This window comes from Carcharhinus amblyrhynchos, chromosome 1 (assembly GCF_965287045.1).
Source record: "Carcharhinus amblyrhynchos chromosome 1, sCarAmb.v2.hapA, whole genome shotgun sequence".
In the NCBI taxonomy this organism is placed as follows: domain Eukaryota; kingdom Metazoa; phylum Chordata; class Chondrichthyes; order Carcharhiniformes; family Carcharhinidae; genus Carcharhinus; species Carcharhinus amblyrhynchos.
In genome coordinates this window covers 180,025,717-180,046,504 of record NC_137324.1, presented here as the reverse complement: position 1 = coordinate 180,046,504, position 20,788 = coordinate 180,025,717, and the positions used below count along the sequence as shown (strand labels likewise).

General features: G+C 40.7%; 1 protein-coding gene across 2 annotated transcripts in view; it reads left to right on the top strand.

Annotated features, from left to right (window-relative positions):
- LOC145348109 (ubiquitin-conjugating enzyme E2 D2-like) overlaps nucleotides 1-20,788 on the top strand; it is a 38,286-nt gene that overhangs the window by 1,603 nt on the left and 15,895 nt on the right. The window contains exons 1-5 of one of the 2 annotated variants that reach the window (XM_080196263.1): nucleotides 4,841-4,864; nucleotides 5,052-5,115; nucleotides 10,580-10,611; nucleotides 10,693-10,770; nucleotides 14,133-14,238. In XM_080196263.1, coding sequence (XP_080052389.1) covers nucleotide 5,115; nucleotides 10,580-10,611; nucleotides 10,693-10,770; nucleotides 14,133-14,238 — 217 coding nt within the window. In that variant the 5' untranslated portion in view covers nucleotides 4,841-4,864; nucleotides 5,052-5,114. Of the gene's footprint in view, nucleotides 1-4,840; nucleotides 4,865-5,051; nucleotides 5,116-10,579; nucleotides 10,612-10,692; nucleotides 10,771-14,132; nucleotides 14,239-20,788 lie in introns of those variants that run through there. The other variant, XM_080196258.1, reaches the window with a different exon arrangement.

Sequence of the window (20,788 nt, the reverse complement as noted above, 5' to 3'; positions counted from 1 at the left end):
AATTGGAAATTCATAGAAACCCCGTAGTACAAAAATGCTGTACAATATTTTTGTATCTCAGTGCAGTGTTTAGCTTGAGATGAAAGTAGGCCAACTGAAATATAAAGCTGAAACGAGCAGCATCTGTATGAGAAATGACATTTTGGGTGTATTCTCTTTGTTTTTAAAGCAGATTTGGGAGCGTTGCACTGATTGAATGCAATCTGCTTTAGTTCCTCGTACACGTATTCCTTATTAAGCCAGGAAGGAAATGTTTTGGTTTAATTTGTCAATCAAAACCATGTCTTGAAAACTTGGAGCAAAGTTTTTGCAGCTGTTCTGCGTGTTATTTAGTGTACTTTTATATTACAAATTTATTACAGCTATTATGTGAAACCATCATGAATCAAATTTTGTCAGTGGATGCTCAGGTCTTCATAGAATACTTTGTAAAACACCGCTTGAAAGTGAATGTCATAGTGTTTGTTTTCTGCAGCTCGATAAGATGTTACCCAATGACATTGAAACAAATTAAAGTAACCATCTGGGGGAGAATCGTAGATCAAATGACGTCCAGTTGTTGCCAATTGCCTGCTGGCTACATTGATTTGGTTTGCTTTATTACTGTTTTTTGTGTGCTATACAGACAAAGCATACCATACATAGAGAAGGAAACGAGAGAGTGCAGAGTATAGTGTTAAAGTCATAACTAGAGTGTAGAGAAAGATCAACTTAATGCAAGGTAGGTCCATTCAAAAGTCTTAACGGCAGCAGAGAAAAAGTTCTTGAGTCGGTTGATAAGTGACCTTGTATCTTTTTCCCGAAGGAAGAAGGTGGAAGAAAGAATGTCCGTGGTGCGTTGGGTCCCTAATTATGCTGGCTGCTTTGCTGAGGCAGCGGGAAGTGTAGACAAAGTCAATGGATGGGAGGCTGGTTTGTGTGATGGATTGGACTACATTCATGACCTTTTGTCGTTCCTTGCGGTCTTGGGCAGAGCAAGAACCATACCATGCTTTGATACAACCTGAAAGAATGCTTCCTATGGTGTATCTGTAGAAATTGGTGAGAGTCGTAGCTGACATGCCAAATTTCTTTAGTCTTCTGAGAAAGTAGAGACGTTGGTGGGCTTTCTTAACTGTAGTGTTGGCATGGTGGGACCAGGACAGTTTGTTGCCGCCCCAGTTCACCAGATTTTCTACCTTGTTCCGTTCTATGTCTCATCATTATTTGAGATCTGACCCACTATGGTGGTGTCATCAGCAAACTTGAAAATCGAATTGGAGGGGAATGTGGCCACATAATCATAGGTATGTAAGGAGTATAGTAGGGGGCTGAGGACACAGCCTTGTGGGGCACCAGTATTGAGGATGATCGTGAAGGTGGTGTTATTGCCTATCCTTACTGATTGTGGTCTGTAACTAGGAAGTTCAGGATCCCGGATCAGTTGCAGAGGAAGGTGCCGAGGCCCAGGCCATGGAGTTTGGAGATGAGTTTCATGGGAGTAATGGTGTTGAAGGCTGAACTGTAGTCAATAAATAGGAGTCTGACATAGGTGTCCTCGTTATCTAGGTGTTCCACGGTTGAATGCAGGGCAGGGGAGATGACATCTGCAGTGGATGTTGTGGTGATAGGCAAACTGTAGTGAATCCAGGTAGTCCTGGAGGCTGGAATTGATTCGTGCCATGGCTAACCTTTCGAAGCACTTCATAATGATGGATATCAGAGCCACCGGTCAATAGTCATTAAGGCACGCTGCTTGGTTTCTCTTAGGTACCGGGATAATGGTCGTCGTCTTGAAGCAGATAGGGACCTCGGGTTGTTGTAAAGAGAGGTTGAAGATGTCTGTGAATAACCCTGCCAGCTGATTGGCACAGGATCTGAGTGCTCGTCCGGGTACCCATCTGGGCCAGTTGCTTTCTGTGGATTGACCTTTGAGAAATCTACTCTGACATCGGCAGTGGTGGCACTAGAAATGATGTGGAGATGTCAGTGTTGGACTGGGGTAAACACAGTAAGAAGTCTCACTTTAACCTGGTGTTGTGAGACTTTTTACTGTGTTGGCCCTAGAAATCCCGTTGGAGTCAATAAATTCAGTAAACCTTAACTGCTTTTATAATTGAAATATGATTGTGCAATATAACAAGAAATAGGAGGAGTCCGTCATTTGGCCCTTTAGTCTGCTTCATCATTCAGTAAAGTCAAGGTTAAACTTCTACCTCACTCCACTTTTCTGTCCTAACCCTATAATCCCTTAGTGTCCAGAATGTGGATCTCAGCCTCAAATATCCTCGTCAGTAGAGAACTCTAAAGATTCAAAACTGAGTGTTTTGTTACATTATGTAAAGAGCTAGTTAAATGCTGATTAAGGGATTGAGTGATTTGTAGCAGTGAGATAAGGATTTGGGATTAACAGTGCTTTGAAACACTGGCATTGATACCATTAGCGAATGTTCATAGCAAACATTTGATCATTTCTAATTGAAAGATCGGAGTGTCTTATTTATTTTGATTTGTACTTTGTACAAGTTGATTATTCATACAAGCAATTCATTTAGTGTGAACTTTACTAAACTAAAGCATTAAATAATTAGTTCTTTGTTTAATTCCTTTACAAACGCAAGTGACCATGATTTGTGCCTTGCAGGATGATAGAAAAAGACACTCATGGGATAAAAATGAGGCTGGCTGGCTGACTTCTCTGAAAGTATCCCAAACTACTCAGCAATCAAAGAACAGGAAGTTGTGCTTATACAATAATGCTGTGACTGGCTAACAGAGGTCATAAAAGTATGATTGTGTAATATAACAAGAAATAGGAGGAGTCAGTCATTTGGCCCTTTAGCCTGCTTTGTCATTCAGTAAGATCAAGGTTAAACTTCTACCTCAGCTCCACTTTTCTGTCCTAACCCTATAATCCCTTAGTGTCCAGAATGTGGATCTCAGCCTCGAATATCCTCATCAGTAGAGAACTCCAAAAATTCAAAACTGAGTGAAGTTATTCTCATCTCAGACTGAAATGGTCAGCCCCTTATTCTGAGGCAATGAGTTCTAGTTTTACACTCCCTAGTTAGAGGAACATCTACCTAGTTGAGCTTTCTAAATGTCCTAAACATTTCAGTGAGACTGCGGCTTATTTTAAATTCTAGGGAACACAGGTTCATCCTGCTTGATCTCTACTAGTGCAGTAGCTCATCTAGAATTTGACAACAGGCCACATGGAGATGATCCAACTGTAGGCTTTAAGGTGTATTGTCAAGGAAGAACAGGTTAGAGTCAGGGATGTTTAAGGAGATATGGAGGAGGATTGACTGCTACGATGAGAGTTTTTCAGATGGTGTTTTGCCAGACTGGAAGCAGTGTAGATTAGCGTGCGGATAGGGAAATGGGTTAGAATTTTTAATTGTAAGGCAGGTGGAAAGTGGAAGAGCAGTGTTAGACCATAAGACGTAGCAGCAGAAGTAGGCCATTTGGCTCATCAAGACTGCCGCCATTCAATGAGATCACGACTGATCTGATGTGATAATCCTAAACAACACTTTTCTGTCTTATCCTCATGATCCTTGATTCCCTGACTGATTAAAAATCTGTTTGTCTCAGCCTTGAACATACTTAACCACCCAGCCTCTACAGCCTTCTCTGGTAAAGAATTCCACAATTCCCTACCCTCAGAAGAAATTCCTCCTCATGTCTGTCTTAAATGGTGACCTCTTACTCTGGTGTTATACCCTCGGGTCCTGGGCTCTCTCATGAGGGGAAATAACTCTACCCTGTCAAGCCCCATAAGAATCCTATATAATTCAATAAAATCACCTCTCGTTTTTCTGAATTCCAATGAGTATAGGCCCAACCTATACAAGCTCTCCTCATAAGAAAATCCCTCCATACCTGAGATCAACTGAGCGAACCTTCTTTGGATTGCTTCCAATCCAGTGTATATTTCCTTAGGTGAGAGGACCAAACCTGTTCACAGTATTCCAAGTGTGGTCTAACCAGTGCCTTGTAGTTTTAGCAAGACTTCCCTATTTTTATACTTTATTCCCTGTGCTGTTACATTGTTGGAGTATTTGTGCATGGGAATAGAATCACACCCACGACCTTGGTTTCTGCCCTCTTCTCAGTTGTGGTTATGTTAGTAGTCTTAAAATTCAGGCGTCACTACAGCAGTTTGAAATTTTCAGAATACCATACAGCACGGAAGGAGTCCATTCAACCCATCTTGCCTGTGCCAGCTCTTTAAAAGAGAGGTCCAGTTATTATCACTCTCCAATTCTTTAGCTTTAATTTTTTTTCATCTTTTGATAATCATTGCTGAATCTGCTCCCAGCACCCTTTCAGGCAGTGAATTCCAGAACTAGGTTAAACAAAAAGCTTTTCCCTGGCGATCCCTTTGCAAATGATCTTAAATCTGTACCCTCAGGTTACCAACTCTCCCATCAGGAGAATCATGCTTTTGCTATCTATTCTTAAAATAGTCCCTAGTGAATTTTGAGTACCTTTATCAAATCTCCCTTTAATTTTCCCTCCCCCAAGAACCCCAGTTTCTCCAGTCTCCCCATGTAGCTGAAGTTCTTGCCTCTTATACCATTCTTTTAAATCTCTGCAATGCCTTCAAAGCCTCAACAACTGGAAATAAAAACAGAAAATGTTGTATAAACTCAGCGGGTATAGCAGTATCTGTGGAAGAAGCAGAGTTGACATTTCTGTAGATCCAAAGTGTTTCTCTCCACAGATGCTGCTATACCTGCTGAGTTTACTCAGCATTTTCTGTTTTTACTTCAGATTTCCAGTATCTGCAGCATTTTGTTCTTACACACTGGATGCTAGTTGAGGCATAACTAGTGATTCCTGAAGGTTCAGCATAACATCATTGCTATGAAGGAATTCAGTAGATATCAGCAAAAAAAAGTGACCATAAAACTGTTGGATTACTGCAAATTGTGTATTTTGTGCACACCTTTGTATTGCCTAATTGTTACCAGTTTGCAGAGTGTATGTTTTGTTTTAGATTGTCATTCCAAATAACCACTGTTTGACCCATGAAACTTTAACTTGGTTTTCATTTTTAAAACTAGGAACTCACTGACTTGGCTCGGGATCCTCCAGCACAATGTTCTGCAGGTCCAGTTGGAGATGACAGTGAGTATTTTAAATAAAATGGTATACGTGTTTCTTTTAGTGTTCTTTTGAGTTCCATTTAAAATAGAAATTGCTAGTTTTGCATGGAAGGAAACATCAAAGACACATCATAACATTGGCATGATTGCATCAGGTATTCTTTACTATCCATTTATAAATGTCCTCATTGTGAGCCTTTGTCCTGTCAGCAGCAGCTGTGTGCAGTTTGAATGCAGGTGTAGTTTGGTTTGTAAGTTTTTCTTAAAGATCTGTATACGGTTTAGAAACTTTTTACGAATCCTGGCTAGGTTTTGCTGCTAGGTCAGCTTAGTTACCCTGATACAAAAACTTTGGTTTGAACATTTCTCCCTTTGGCATCTCAGTGTTGAATTTTTAAAAAAGATCTTTATATAGCATGTGCTTGGACAATTTGTGTTGGATTTTGTCCCAGTGACACTGACTAATTCCATTATGGACTATTTCTGGATATATTGCCCTCCTTTCCACGTGCCAATATGGGAGAATTTGGACCACTTTGTGCCAGTTTTATGTGGATCAAACTGATTACTGCATACTGCTGAAAATACAGTACTTTAATGTGCTTTTGTGTTTCTCGGTTCAAATTGTTAAATAAATCATCTAATGAAGGAAAATGTCTGTGGTGTGTCTGTGTCCCTAGGAAAATAATTTAACATAAGTGGGATATTCACTTATTTAGTTTCAACTTAAATTGTGTTTGCCTACGCAAAATATTTACAAGGACATTGTCGAAGCACTTTTACAAATGGGCTTATTACAGATAGATGTCAAGCTATTACAGACAGTACCCCAAAAGATTAGTGTAAGTCTTCATCATGGGAATCCTTTATTCATGGTCCATGGCTTCTTGCTTATGTATGACTGAAAGCCTGTGACAGTTAGCATACTTAGGAAGAAAACTACTTCCCTTTTTCAGGAAAATACCTCAGCATGGGTCAACCAAGCAAAACTTCAGTAAGTTCTAAAACATTGAGCGTATTGCCCAATATGTGGGGAAATTTGGACTTTTGAAGTCACAGTCGAAGCTAAGTGTTCTGGACAAGGACCAAGTCTACATTCTCACCAGGTTTGACTAGAAGAGAGCCTGCACACCCTTGGTATATCCCAAAGAGTTTCATGCCCAGGGAAACATAGTCATTGATACATGGATAGATTATGTACCTCCGCTTAATTCAGTGCCGGTAGATTCCCTTCCAACCTTTCACAAGTGTAAATAAGAATCATCCCTAAGAGGATTTTACCATTTGATGTGGATCCTTCCAATATTGGAAGGGGATACCTCCTTGTGGTTAATAATCTATTCATGGCAAGGTTTTGGATCTGGGCATATACTTACCCAGTCCATCATTCAACTGGAAAGCAGATTATTATTTTGAAGTGCCAGAGAGGAGGTTTTGTTTACAATGAACCTAGGTATGAAGTTCAGAAGATACTGGCTACATGTTTATATTGGTTATCTCAAACTGGCAACTTACGTTTATACAGTAACATATCAAACAGAGTTTGCCACTGTGCGCATTGGGAGACATTGGATTGGTGGCCAACCATTGATCAGAATTCCATTTGAAGTGCCGAGATTTAGTGAGGAAATTCTAAAGATAGGATGCATAATTACAAGCAGAATAATCTGTTCGGATTTGACCACATGCTGGCACATAAACAAGTTTGAATTTTGATGAGCTTGGATAGTTGTACTATTCTTTCATTATAGGCACTACCACAGTGGTTGTGATGGACAGAAATTTGATCCAGTCATTCTTCTGTGATTTGCTTCAGTTCATGCTTTTGTCAGTACTGGGCAAAAGAGACATCAGACAGTTGGTAACTTTGTTTAGTTGGGTACAGAAAAAGATGATTCTGAAGTTCCTGGTTCAAAGGATAACATAAGAACATAAGAAATAGGAGCAGGAGTAGGCCATCTAGCCCTTCGAGTCTGCCCCGCCATTCAATAAGATCATGGCTGATCTGTCGTGGCTCAGTTCCACTTTCTCACCCTCTCCCCATAACCCTTAAGCCCCTCTCTTATCAAAAACCCATCAACCCGCGTCTTAAAAATATTTTCTGTTAAATGTTTACCAATAGATAGGCAGGAGTGCAGGATTTCACTTGTGAAACCTATAGCATTGCACGGGGTTTATATTATCAAAAAATAGGTACTTGGAATTTATTAAATATGACGCATCCACCTGAGTTTTGAATATTCCAAAACTATCAACCATTTTAGTCCCTTTCATTTTGTACTTGAATTTAATATTTAGCCTGACACCAGTTATTAGTAAAGTGCTTGAGTCTATTATTAACTAAGTCTTAACTGTGTACTTAGAAAAACATAGTATGATTATAAACGGCATGGTTTTACAAAAGGGAAATGTTGCTTGACAAATTTATTTTGAGGAAGTAAGTAGTAGGGTAGATAAAGGGAAACTGGTAGATGTAATATACTTGAATTTTTTTTTAAAAGGCTTTTGATAAGGTGCCACAACAAAGGTCAGTGCACAAGAAAAGAGATCATGGCGTTTGGAGCTGATGTCTTTTCAGATAGAGGATTGATTAATGGAGCATTTTCAATTTAGAAGATTGATTAGTGGAGTGCTGCAAAGATCACTGCTGGAGTCCAGGCTACCTGCAATTTAAGTTAATAACTTAGATGAAGAGGCAGAGTAACGTATCTTTAGTTTGCTTATCAGATTGGGTGTGAATACAAGCTGAAAGGGGAACCAGGAGGGAAAATTGGAGTTGAAGCCCAAGATCATCTATGCTATTGAAAGGCAGAGCAGACATGATGGTCTTTCCCCACTCCTATTTATTACATTCACTAATTTGATTTCTGCAAATAAAATTACATAGAACATAGAACATTACAGCGCAGAACAGGCCCTTCGGCCCACGATGTTGCGCCGACCAGTTAAAAAACAATGACCCTCTAGCCTAAACCAATCCCTTTCCATCCATAAACCTATCCACGGATCTCTTAAACGCCCCCAAACTAGGCGCATTTACAACTGCAGCAGGCAGGGCATTCCAATCCCTCACCACCCTCTGGGTAAAGAACCTACCCCGACATCCGTCCTATAACTACCCCCCCTTAATTTAAAGCCATGCCCCCTCGTGCTAGCTTACTGAACTTTATTTTTTCAGAACCAACTTGTGACAGACCATCTAGATGGCAAACAAGACCACACCTTTAGTTAGAAACTGTTCCCTCTAATTCCATTCCTATCTTGTACAGAGGACATAGAACATTACAGCGCAGAACAGGCCCTTCGGCCCACGATGTTGCGCCGACCAGTTAAAAAGCAATGACCCTCTAACCTAAACCAAACCCTTTCCATCCATAAACCTATCCACGGATCTCTTAAACGCCCCCAAACTAGGCGCATTTACAACTGCAGCAGGCAGGGCATTCCAATCCCTCACCACCCTCTGGGTAAAGAACCTACCCCTGACATCCGTCCTCAACCTTTATGTCACAATAGAGTGTAGTTACCAATTCAGACAACTGTCTCACATGTTGTAACACCCTGTATATTCAGCACAAAGTCAGGGTAACAGTATAACATATGTTAGCTACTCTGAGGGAAGATCACAGATCATTCTATTTTTACAGTGGGAAGTGCATGGATCAAAACTGTAAAAGCTTTTTACTTGCTGCTACCTTGAACATGTTGTGGATAGACATTGTCCTAATATATTGGCACAAAAGAATCAGCAACCTGGTGTTACAGCCCAGGATGATCTGCATGACTCTGCAGAATCTCGTATTTAGGTTCTTGTTTAATTTACGTTATTTTCTGGAATCAAACAAATGAAACTGTGAGCATGTGTGCTTTTCCTCATTCTGTAAATGTATGTCAGCTCCTCTTTGAAGTTTTCCTGTGCCTGTTTTCAATTTCAAAGTGATCCTTGATGCTATTTTAACGGCACTCAGGAGAGGAATAGTTGAGTCTCTGATCTAAATCAAAGGTTTAGGAAGTGAAATGCCTCCAGTCCAGAGTTACCTGGTGTAATTATGACAAGGATCTTCGTGATAGTGTTGAGTTTTATTTTTTCTTTCTATAGTTGATGGCTCCCTCTTTGCAAAATTCATGGAAAGTTGTATCTATGATCAGTATCAATAATATAACTTCTATTCATATTGTGATACAGATAATGTCTCAAACCTGGCTATCCAAAAGTCTGGAGTTATCCAAAAAAAGGACAGTTTTATAAGCTGTCATGCATGAATTTTAATTAATAAATGAGTAAAATAATGATTTGTTTGGCTAGGTGCTGCATATCTCAGAACTGCCTGACTCAGAAGTGGGCTGGATCTGAAATCCGGCACAGATTCAGATCCAAGTTCTCAGTTTTGAGGATATGTTTCCACCACAGAAGGTTGTTGTTTAGTCCATTAACTGAATGTCAGCACTTTAGAGCAATCCCGTCAGTCCCACTACCTTGCTCTATCCCTATAGCCCTGTAAATTTATTTCCTTTGTGTTCAATTTCCTTTTGAAATTTTTAATCATTGCAATTCCAGTAATCTCATGAGCAACCAGTCTCGGGTATTAACACTTGCAGTGTAAAGCAGAAAGATCTTCTTCATAGTATCTCTTGCCCAGAACTTTACATCTGTATCCCCATCTCCTAATGGGAACAGCTTTTTTTTGTTCTCCTTAGCTAAATCTGTCAATCTTCTGCACCTCCTCCTTAGTTTTCTTTGCTGCAACAAGAACAACCCCAGCTTCTCCAGCCCTATTTTGTAGCAAAAATACCTCATCTCTGGAACCATTCTGGGTAAAATCTCCTCTGCATCCTCAAGGACCCTCACGTCTTTCTTAAATGTGATGACTGGAACTGGATGCAATGCTCCTCTTGTTGCATAACCAATTTTGTCTTTGGGGCATATGAAAATAGATGCCAGCAAGATTAGGTTTAGTCCTAGCACAGCTCTGATTTTCTGTATTTGTGGTGCTAATACTTGATTCTGACTGTATGGTTTGATCTGTCTTTAGTGCAGTTTGATAATGTTCTATTCATTGGTGTGTGTTTGCAAGGTTGGGCTTTAAAGTGTGACTTGTTTTAAGATTTTGGTCATAAATCGTTAACCATTCAAATTCAAAGTCGTTCGTAAATCTCAACTGGAACACGCTCTGGACATTGTTCAAAATATTTGCTGTTAGTGTTCTGGTTGGGTGGCTAGAAAATATTTGGTACATCCTACCCATCATTTGGATAATGACTTGACCTAACATAAACTAGGGATACTGGCTGTCAGACTATTGCATGTTTCAGTGATGTGTGATGTGCAATTTCCCATCCCCATCTTTAAGCTAAACGTTGAATGTAAGATACGACTACAGACCATCAGCAGTTTCCCTTCACCTCTCTATATTGGCTAATGGAGCATGCAACAGTCTAAACTGATTTGTATTTTATACTAATGGCCAGTATTTCTTTCTTCTTAGTGTTTCACTGGCAAGCCACAATCATGGGACCTGTAAGTATTTGTTCAAAGTTTGATACACAAGTATTAATTATTAAGGGATTGTAAAATTAATTTTTATTTCTCTCTCTACAGAATGACAGTCCATATCAGGGTGGAGTCTTTTTCTTGACAATTCACTTTCCTACAGACTACCCTTTCAAACCACCCAAGGTAAGTATAACTTGACATTCATCATTATTAGTGGTCAAACATTGCTTAAAATGTGACTAGTCTGACAATTTGGTGTTTAAACTTGAGCAGTAGAGTAAAAAGGGATAACAAGGAAGACAGATGCAGTGGGGGATCACTGCTCATCCATGTCTTAAATTTCCAAATGTAGATACTTAGAAATGGATCACGTGTGTTTCTTGTAACTGAGCTGCAGTAACGCAGTATTCCATCTCCTGACTGTCACTGATTCGTATCTTCCAAGTTCTTGGAGGAAATTGTCTCCTGCTGTGTGCTCTACTCTTTCAAAAAGCACTTGAGTTATAGCATTAACTTTCAAGATTTACTATTTACCACAGTTCAATTGTGACGTGATAATATTTTGCACTCATTTGTTAGTTATGGTCCTCATGTGGTGCATCCTTCCTTGCACTAAAAGCAATAAGTTAATAATTTTGGCTTTGCTCTTTAGATTGATTTTTTTGTTCACCTACTTTACAAAGGCATTGATTATTTTCAGTTTGCACTTGCATAGATGTTCACGGTCCTTCAAAAAGCATACAATCATGAAACTGGCCAGTGGCTATTAAGCTGTTTGACAATGGATTTGATTTCATTTGATTTATTATTGTCACATATATTAACATACAGTGAAAAGTATTGTTTCTTGCGCACTATGAGAAGGAAAGGAGAGAGTGTAGAATGTAGTGTTACATCATAGCTAGGGTGTAGAGAAAGATCAACTTAATACAAGGTAAGTCTATTCAGAAGTCTGACAGCAGCAGTGAAGAAGCTATTCTTTCATAAGAAATAGGAGTAGGCCATTTAGCCTTTCGAGCCTGCCCCACCATTCAATAAGATCATGGCTGATCTGTAGTGGATCAGTTCCACTTTCCAGCTTTCTCCCCATAACCCTTAATTCCCTTGTCTGTCAAAAACTTATCTACCCGTGACTTAAATATATTTAGCGAGGTAGCCTCCACCACTTCAATGGGCAGAGAATTCCAGAGATTCACCACCCTTTGAGTGAAGAAGTTCCTCCTCAACTCCGTTCTAAACTGCCCCCTCCCCTTATCTTGAGGCTGTGCCCTCTAGTCCTGCTATCCTTTCTAAGCGGGAAGAATCTCGCTACGTCTACGCTATCAATCCCTTTCATTATCTTATACGTTTCTATAAGATCCCCCCCTCATCCTTCTAAACTCCAACGAGTTCAGACCCAGCCTATTCAGCCTCTCTTCATAGTCCAACCCCCTCTTCTCCGGTATCAGCCTAGTGAACCTCCTCTGCACTCCCTCCAAGGCCAAAACATCCTTGTGCAAGTGCGGTGACCAAAACTACACACAGTACTCCAGCTGCAGCCTCACCAGTACCCTGTATAGTTGCAGCAAGACCTCCCTGCTTTTATATTCTATCCCCCTCGCTATAAAGGCCAGCATCCCATTCGCCTTCTTGATCACCTGCTGCAGCTGCAGACTGGGTTTTTGTGACTCATGCACAAGGACCCCCAGGTCCCTCTGCACCGTAGCATGCTGCAGCTTTTCGCCCTTTAAATAGTAATCCCTCCTATTATTTCTGCCAAAGTGGATAACAAACTTGGTAGGTATGTGACCTCAGACTTTTGTATCTTTTTCCCGATGGAAGAAGGTGGAAAAGAGAATGTCCAGGATGCATGGGGACCTTAACTATGCTGGCTGCTTCGCCGAGGCAGCGGGAAGCGTAGACAGAATCGTTGGATGGGAGGCTGGTTTGCGTGATGGAATGGGTTACGTTCACAACTTTTTGTAGTTCCATGCGGTCTTGGACAAATCAGAAGCCATACCAAGCTGTGATAATACAACCAGAAAGAATGCTTTCTATGGTGCATTTGTAGAAGTTGGTGAGAGTTGTAGCTGACATCCCAAATTTCCTTAGTCTTCTGAGAAAGTAGAGGCATCGAATAGCGGGAAAGTAGAGCAAGGCATTGCAGCTGAACAAGGTTCTGCCCACTGATGCTGCCTTTCTCATATAAGTTACTATGGGAGCAATTCCTGTGTTTTCTAACCAAGAATTGCAACACCTGAACTGTCAGATGGGTGGGATCAGCTAACTAGTACAGGTTTTGCCAATGTGCATGGCCTAATCCTGCAGTGAATGTTGTCTTTAGTTTAGCAGATTAATTATGGAACCATTTTGGCTTTGTTTATTCCAGATTATTTCCTCCTTGACAGTACCTACTGTAGCAGACCAATCAGATAGTTAAATGTTACAACCAAGCCATAGATTACACACTGCAAAATCAGCAAGTGGTTTTTAAAGTTACTCATAGCCAGGCTATCATTTTTATTTCTGGCTACAGATGCCTATTGATTTCTCAATTTCCACTCTATTTAAAGATAGAACAAACGTGGTGCCTTCTAAGTTCTAAAGAATTTCACAGCTAATAATGTAATGACTGTTTTGATGTGGGCAAACATATTAACCAATTAACAACTATGAACTAATTGACTAACCCCTTGTCAGGCAAATTGAGGAATAACGGTGAAATGGTTCAAAGAGACCTTTATGTGGATCTTTTAGGTAGCCTCGGCTCTGGAGTGGAGCAATGCTTAGCTCTTCAATGACACTTGTGGTGCAGTTTGGATTTCACATTACTATGCATTTTCCCTGAAAATAACAGATTTTATTAAAAAGCAAAATACTGTGGATGCAGAAAATCTGAAATAAAAACAGGAAATGCTGAATAAACTCAGCTGGTCTGTCAACACCTGTGGAAAGTGAAACAGAGTTAACGTTTCAAGTCCATATGACTCTTCTGAGGAACCGTTCTGTTTGAGGAAGAAAAATTGGAGGGTGCTGACTGGGAAACCCTTGATTAGATCACTGAATGAAGTGATCTGCACCTGGAATGAGTTCAATGGCAAGATTCCAGTAAATTGGTCTGTTGCTCCAAGTGGAGTTGAATTTGAGAGGTTCTGAGACTTAAATCCTGAGATTAAAAATGGTTCTGATCCCAGTTGTACACAATTGGTCCCAATCAGCTGAGACTTGGAGGACGTCTGTCGTTTTAGCTGTTCTGACCTCTGCCAGGAAAAAACATTGGTTAATTGTCGGTTAATTGCAGGATTCCCTAGGTTAGCTTTTTCCCTTTTTTGGTAGCCCAGATTATCTCCAATTTCACTAACTTTCTTTAACACTATTGAATTATGACATGGTGTTTGTGGCAACTTAACATTCATATGGCGACAATCATGTCTGCATTTTTAGATTTTGCATGTTTTTGACACTAGTTAATGAACCCTCTAAACTTTCACATCTGCAATGAGGTACTGGCATTATGTGCGTGTGTGTGTTGGTGTAAATTGACTAATGATCTTTTTTCCTTGCAGGTTGCGTTTACTACGAGAATTTATCATCCAAATATTAACAGTAATGGCAGCATCTGTCTTGATATTCTAAGATCACAGTGGTCTCCTGCATTAACTATTTCTAAAGGTACAGTAAAACTTACCATTTTTGAAGGATGTAATCTATAGTCCATGCTGTGCAAGTTACTTCAATTAGTTGTACTAGTTATTAGTACAAAGATGACCCTGCAGCATTTGGCCTGGTCATCACCTGCACTTTTTGAACGTTGTCTGTTAATTTCTAGTTGTGAAAGGGAAATAACAGTTAATTGATGAAATGAGTTAAAGTTCTTGAAAATGTGGTTTCTCAGAAATTTTTCTTCTTTGCCTATTTTTGAGAGGCAAACTGAAGTGCCAATTGCAGCACAGACTGGGAAACAAATGCAACCTTACACAGGAGTAATGAAGTTGGTAGACGGTGAGTATTCAAACACATCTTTGTTAAGGAAGTCAGAGTGTCTACAGCCATGCTGGAGAGAGCACAAGAGTTCACCATGTACAAAATTGAAATGTTTTAGTCCATCGATAGCTAGTTATCTTAAGTCTATGGCAGAAATTTTTTTTTAATCCAAATTACCTGGACAGTGCAAGAAAAGATTGTTTTAGTTTAGTGACAGCGCATGATTGGCACAGGCATGGAGGGCTGAAGGGCCTGTTCCTACGCTGTACTTTTCTTTGTCCTTTTGAAGTAGGACACCAGTAGAAAGTTGTGTTGTTGGATGTGAGTTTGCAATGTGCAATGGATGGAATAGAACAAAATTAATTATTCAACTGTTTTAGAATGTTTAGTTTTGCATCGAGATTCTGCAGAAATTATTGCCTTGGCTAGTGTTCCCCATATAGTGTTTGTGAAAGAAGTTAATATTGCAGAATTTAGCAGCATGAAGAGCCTAATTTTAATGAGTTCATAAGTGAAACAGTTCTGGTTTCCGATTAATACAAAAGTGAATCTGAATCTATTTTGTTACACAGTACAGTAGCAGTCGATGCATCACTTCCTGCAAATCTGTTAAAATTTCTATATTTCACCCCAGTTTACAATAAGTTATCTCTAAACCAAATAAAGTGGAATGTAAATTTTATATTTTTGTTTTGTTAAAAACTAAGCCCATAAAAGGCAGCAAATTGTTGAGGTGCAATTTCAAATCATCACAATCTGCCGATTTGTGGGATCAAATTCATTTGGTTTTCTTTGTATAAAATTTGAAGTGTGATTTCTTCAGATTATTTCAGAACTTTTACACAAACTGAAAGGAGTTTATCAATTATGTTGGATGTTGAACTTTTTTTTGTACTAATGTTTTGTACTACAATTTTTTGGTTCTGTTAATTATGTTCTGTGTGCATTGCACAAGTTTGTAACACCTCCCCAGTGCATTATTTGCACTTATTCATAGTCAAATTTATTCTAACCTAGGCAAATGTAACAAGCACATTTATTCTACCTCAGCTGACTGGATCATTCTTCCAATTTGACTGGCAGCCCTCGTATCCACCATCTCTGATGTGGAGATGCTGGCGTTGGATTGGGGTAAACACAGTAAGAAGTCTCACAATACCAGGTTAACGTCCAGTAGGTTTATTTATGTGGCTTGTGCTACCAAATAAACCTGTTGGACTTTAACCTGGTGTTGTGAGACCTCTTACTGTACCACTATCTCAACAGCTGCAGTGACCACAGATATGTAAATTTAAACAGACAAAGATAATTGACTCTCAAGGTGTAAATATAGGGAAGCTTAACATTTTTAATAATGATTCTCAAAGTTAGGATATTTTACTTTTTATTGGTATCTCCAATTACTGTCAGTTTATTATGTCACAACTTCTCAACAGACTTCTTGATTAGCCAAATCCCTATGGCAAGACTGTGAGGTAGTCACATCTTGTTGTAAAAGGACAAGCGTGCAGACATTACAAAACTTTTCCCTGTTTCTAATATCTAACCCAGAGCTGCCAATTATTACCGTCAATCCAAACTGCATTGTTCTCGGTATCTGGGGACGGATTGGTTCTCACCCCCTCTACAATTTCACAGTAACTTCATTGCAGTGTTATTATAAACCTACTAGTGATGTGAATAAATATATCACTGGCTTCTTGGTCACCATCATAGAGACTAATTCCAGACTTGTCAATTAAATTTAAATTCCACCAGCTGCTGTGGTGAGATTTGAACCCACGTCCCCAGAGCATTAGATGGACCTCTAGATTACTAGCCCACTGACAAGACCAAAATGCCACTGCCTCCTCTCAATTTATAGAGCATCACAATTCTTAACTCATTATTAATGGTGCATCTCTAAAGCCATTGCGCAGTGTAATCTGCATGTTAAAGTGCTTAATTTAGCAAGGAAACCTCCTGCCGGTTACCACTTACCACCCGTCTCAGGTGGGGAGTCCGTCCTCCTCCATGTTGAACGCAGCTGGGTATCCATCAGGCACCTTGGGGCAGTAGCAGATGACACAATCTGTATCCTCATTGCCTGGCATACTCCCCACTCATTACCGTCAAGCAGGGGGATCAACCCAGGTTCATTGGAGTATGCAGGAAGGCATGCTGGGAGCAGCACCAGGCAAACAAGCTGAGTTGACAACTTGGTGACATTACAAGACAGGGCTACATGGTGTCAAACAGCAAGAGCAGCATGAGATAGAGCTCCGTGATCCCACAGAGGAATCGGATATAAAGTCTGCAGTCCTGACGCATCCCATTCTGAATGGCAGTGGACAATTAATGGAGGAGGAGGCCCCACAAATAGCCTGATCCTCAATGATGAAGGAACTCAGCACATTAGCGCAACAGACAAGGCTGAAGTATTTGCAGCCATCTTCAGCCAGAAGTGCCCAATGGATGATCCATCTCGATCTCCTCCCTAGGTTCCCAGCATCTCAGATGCCGGTCTTCAGCAAATTTGATTCATTCCATATGATGTCAAGAAATGCCTGAAGGTACTAGATTCAGTGAAAGCTATGGACTCTGACAGCATTCCGACAATTATTCGAAAGACTTGCGCTTCAAGACTAGACTTGTCAAGCTGTTCCACTGGACCCTGGCATCTACCCAGTAACGTGGAAAATTGTCCAGGTGTGTCCTGACCATAAAAAGCAGGACAAGTCTAACCCAGCCAATTGTTGCCTGTTCGGACCACTCTCGAAAATTAGAGTAACAGAGGAAGTGTCATCGACAATGATGTCAATCGTCACCAATGCTCAGTTTGGGTTCTGCCAGGGCCAAGTGACTCCTGACCTTATTACAACCTTGATCCACACATGGATGAAAGAACTGAACGTCACGTATTCAGTGAAAGTGATTGCCCATGACGCGCTTAACATCAAGAAGCTCTATCAAAACAAATCAGTGGGAATCAAGGAGAAAACTTCACTATTTGGAGTCATATTTAACACAAAGGAAAATGGCTATGGATGTTGGAGATCAACCATCTCCGTCCAGGTATGTTGTTGCAGGAGTTCCTCAGAGTAGTGCCCTATGACCGACCACTTTTCAGCTGCTTCATCAATGACCTGCCCCCCCCCCCAGTTATAAGGCAAAAGTGGGGATGTTCGTTGATGATTGCACAAAGATCAGCACCATTCACAACTCCTCAAACTGAAGCAGTCCTTATCCATTTGCAGGAAGACCTAGATCATATTTGGGCTTGGTATAAAATGTAATGTTTGTGCCACACATGCCAGGCAATGGCCATTCTCCAACAAAAGAGAATCTGTCCATTTTTTCCTTGACATTCAATGACATTACCATCAATAAATCCCCCATTGTCAGCATCCTGGGTGTTACCATTGACCATAAACTGAACTCAACCAACATGTAAATATTGTGGCTACAAGAGCAGATCAGAGGCTGAGAATTTTGTGGAGATTAACTCATTTCCCAAAGCCTGTCCACCACCTACAAGACCCAACTCAGGAGTGTGATGGAATACCCTCCACTTGCTTGGATGAGTGCAGCTCCAACAACACTCCAGAAACTTACCATTGAGGGTAAAATAGCTGCTTGATTGGCATTCCAGCCATCACCTTAAACATTCGCACCCTCCACCACTGATGCACAGTGGCAGCAAATGTGTATCATCTATATTAAGCGTTGCAACATCTCACCAAGACTTCTTTGACCAAATATTCCAAACCCACAACCTCTGCCACCTAGACAGACATGGGGCAGCAACTGTATGGAAACACTACCACCGGGAAGTTCCTCTTCAAGCCACACCCCATCCTGACTTGGAACTGTGTCAGCCTTCCTTCATTGTCACTGGGTGAAAATCCTGGGACCCCCTCCCTAAAAGCGCAGTGAATGTACATATACCAGATGGACTGCAGAATTTCAAGAAGGTAGCTCACCAACTTCTCCATAGGAGTTAGGGATGGGCTAAAAATGCTGGTCTGGCCTGTGACTCCCACATCCCATGAATGAATAAAAAGGATAATTGTGAAACCAGCAAGCGTTTGTATTTGGATTTTCAAAAAATATTTGTGAAGATGGTACACAAAGTTAGAATGCAATTAATGCTCATGGGATGAAGATAATATATTAACCTGGAACAAAGGAATAAGTGCCTGATTATTGCTTTGGCAGGAGGTAACTAGAGGGGCACTGCAAGGATCAATGCTTAGATCTTGACAATGATTGAGATCCAGTGCATTGAATCTAAATTTGCAAAGTTAGATAGGAAAGTAAGCTGTGGAGTGATCACAAAGCATCACTAAAAGGATATAGATGGCTAAGTGGTCAAAAACATGGTAAGAAGTCTCACAACATCAGGTTAAAGTCCAACAGGTTTATTTGGTGGCACAAACTTTTGGAGCGCTGCTCCTTCATCAGGTGAGTGGGAATTCTGTTCACAAACAGGGCATATAAAGACACAAACTCAATTTACAAAATAATGGTTGGAATGAGAGTGTTTATAAGTAATTAAGTTTTAAAGATATAGCCAGTGTGAGTGGAGAGAGGGTTAAACACAGGTTAAAAAGATGTGTATTGTGTCCAGCCAGGACAGTTAGTGAGATTTTGCAAGTCCAGGCAAGTCGTGGGGGGTTACAGATAGTGTGACATGAACCCAAGATCCTGGTTGAGGCTGTCCTCGTGTGCAGAACTTGGCTATCAGTTTCTGCTCAGCGACTCTGTGTTGTGGTGTGTCATGAAGGCAGCCTTGGAGAATGCTTATTGACGATCAGAGGCTGAATGCCCGTGACTGCTGAAGTCCAACAGAAAGAGAACACTCCTGCCTGGTGATTGTCGAGTGGTGTTCATTCATCCGTTGTCATATCGTCTGCATGGTCTCCCCAATGTACCATGCCTTGGGACATTCTTTCCTGCAGCGTATCAGGTGGACAACGTTGGCTGAGTTGCAAGTGTATGTACCATGTACCTGGTGAATTGTGTTCTCAAGTGAGATGATGACATCCATGTTGATGATCCGGCACATCTTAGAGGTTGCTGTGGCAGGGTTGTGTGGTGACTGTTCTCCTGAAGGCTGGGTAGTTTGCTGCGGACAATGGTCTGTTTGAGGTTGTGCGATTGTTTGAAGGCAAGAAGTGGGGGTGGCCTTGGCGAGATGTCCGTCCTCATCAATGACATGTTGAAGGCTCTGTAGAAGATGTTGTAGCATCTGCACTCTGGGGAAATACTGATGACAAAGGGTACTCTGTCCCGTGTTTGTCTTCTGAGGAGGTTGATGCGGTTTTTTGCTGTGGCGCATCGGAACTGTCGATCGATGGGTCGACCGCCATATCCTGTTCTTATGAGGGCATCTTCTAGCGTCTGGAGGTGTCTGTTGCGATCCTCCTCGTCTGAGCAGATCCTGTGTATACGGAGGGCTTGCCTGAAGGGGATGGCTTCTTAAATGTGTATTGGGTGGAAGCTGGAAAAGTGGAACATTGCGAGGTTATCCATGGGCTTGCAGTACAGTGAAGTACTGAGGTGACCATCTTTGATGAAGATGCACATGTCCAAGAATGCAACCGATTCCAGAGAGTAGTCCATGGTGAGTCTGATGGTGGGATGGAACTTGTTGATGTCATCATATTGTTGTTTCAGTGATTGTTCAGCATGAGTCCAAAGGAAGAAAATGTCATCCATGTATCTAGTGTTTAGCAAGGTACAGGGACAATAATTGGGAAAGTTTGAAGTTATCCATTTTGGAAGTGAACATGTATGATATTAAATTGAGAGACACTGGGCGATGTTAATTGATGCAACCTGAATAACCTTGTTATGTGAATCAGAAAGCTGACATGTAGGTATAGCAAATGGTAGTTTACCCTTTATTACAATGGAGCACAGAAGGGAATAAATCATTACCATTGTGCAACGCCTTATTTACATGCATTTTTGGTCTCCTTTCCGAACTTGCCTGTACCTTGCCTTGGAGGTTTGCAGTGAATATTCACGGGTAGTTCTGTTATTTCAAGAATCTCTTACAAGAAGAGATTTGTGTAGACCAGGTCTATATTCTCTAGAACAGAAGAATGAAATGAACTCTAATTGAATTGTATAAAATTCTGTTATCTTAATAGCGTGGATGGTGGGGGGATGTTTTTACTGGTTGGAGAATCTAGAACTAGGATCACTGCCTCAGAATAAGAGGTTGGCCATTTAGAACCGGAATGAAAGATTT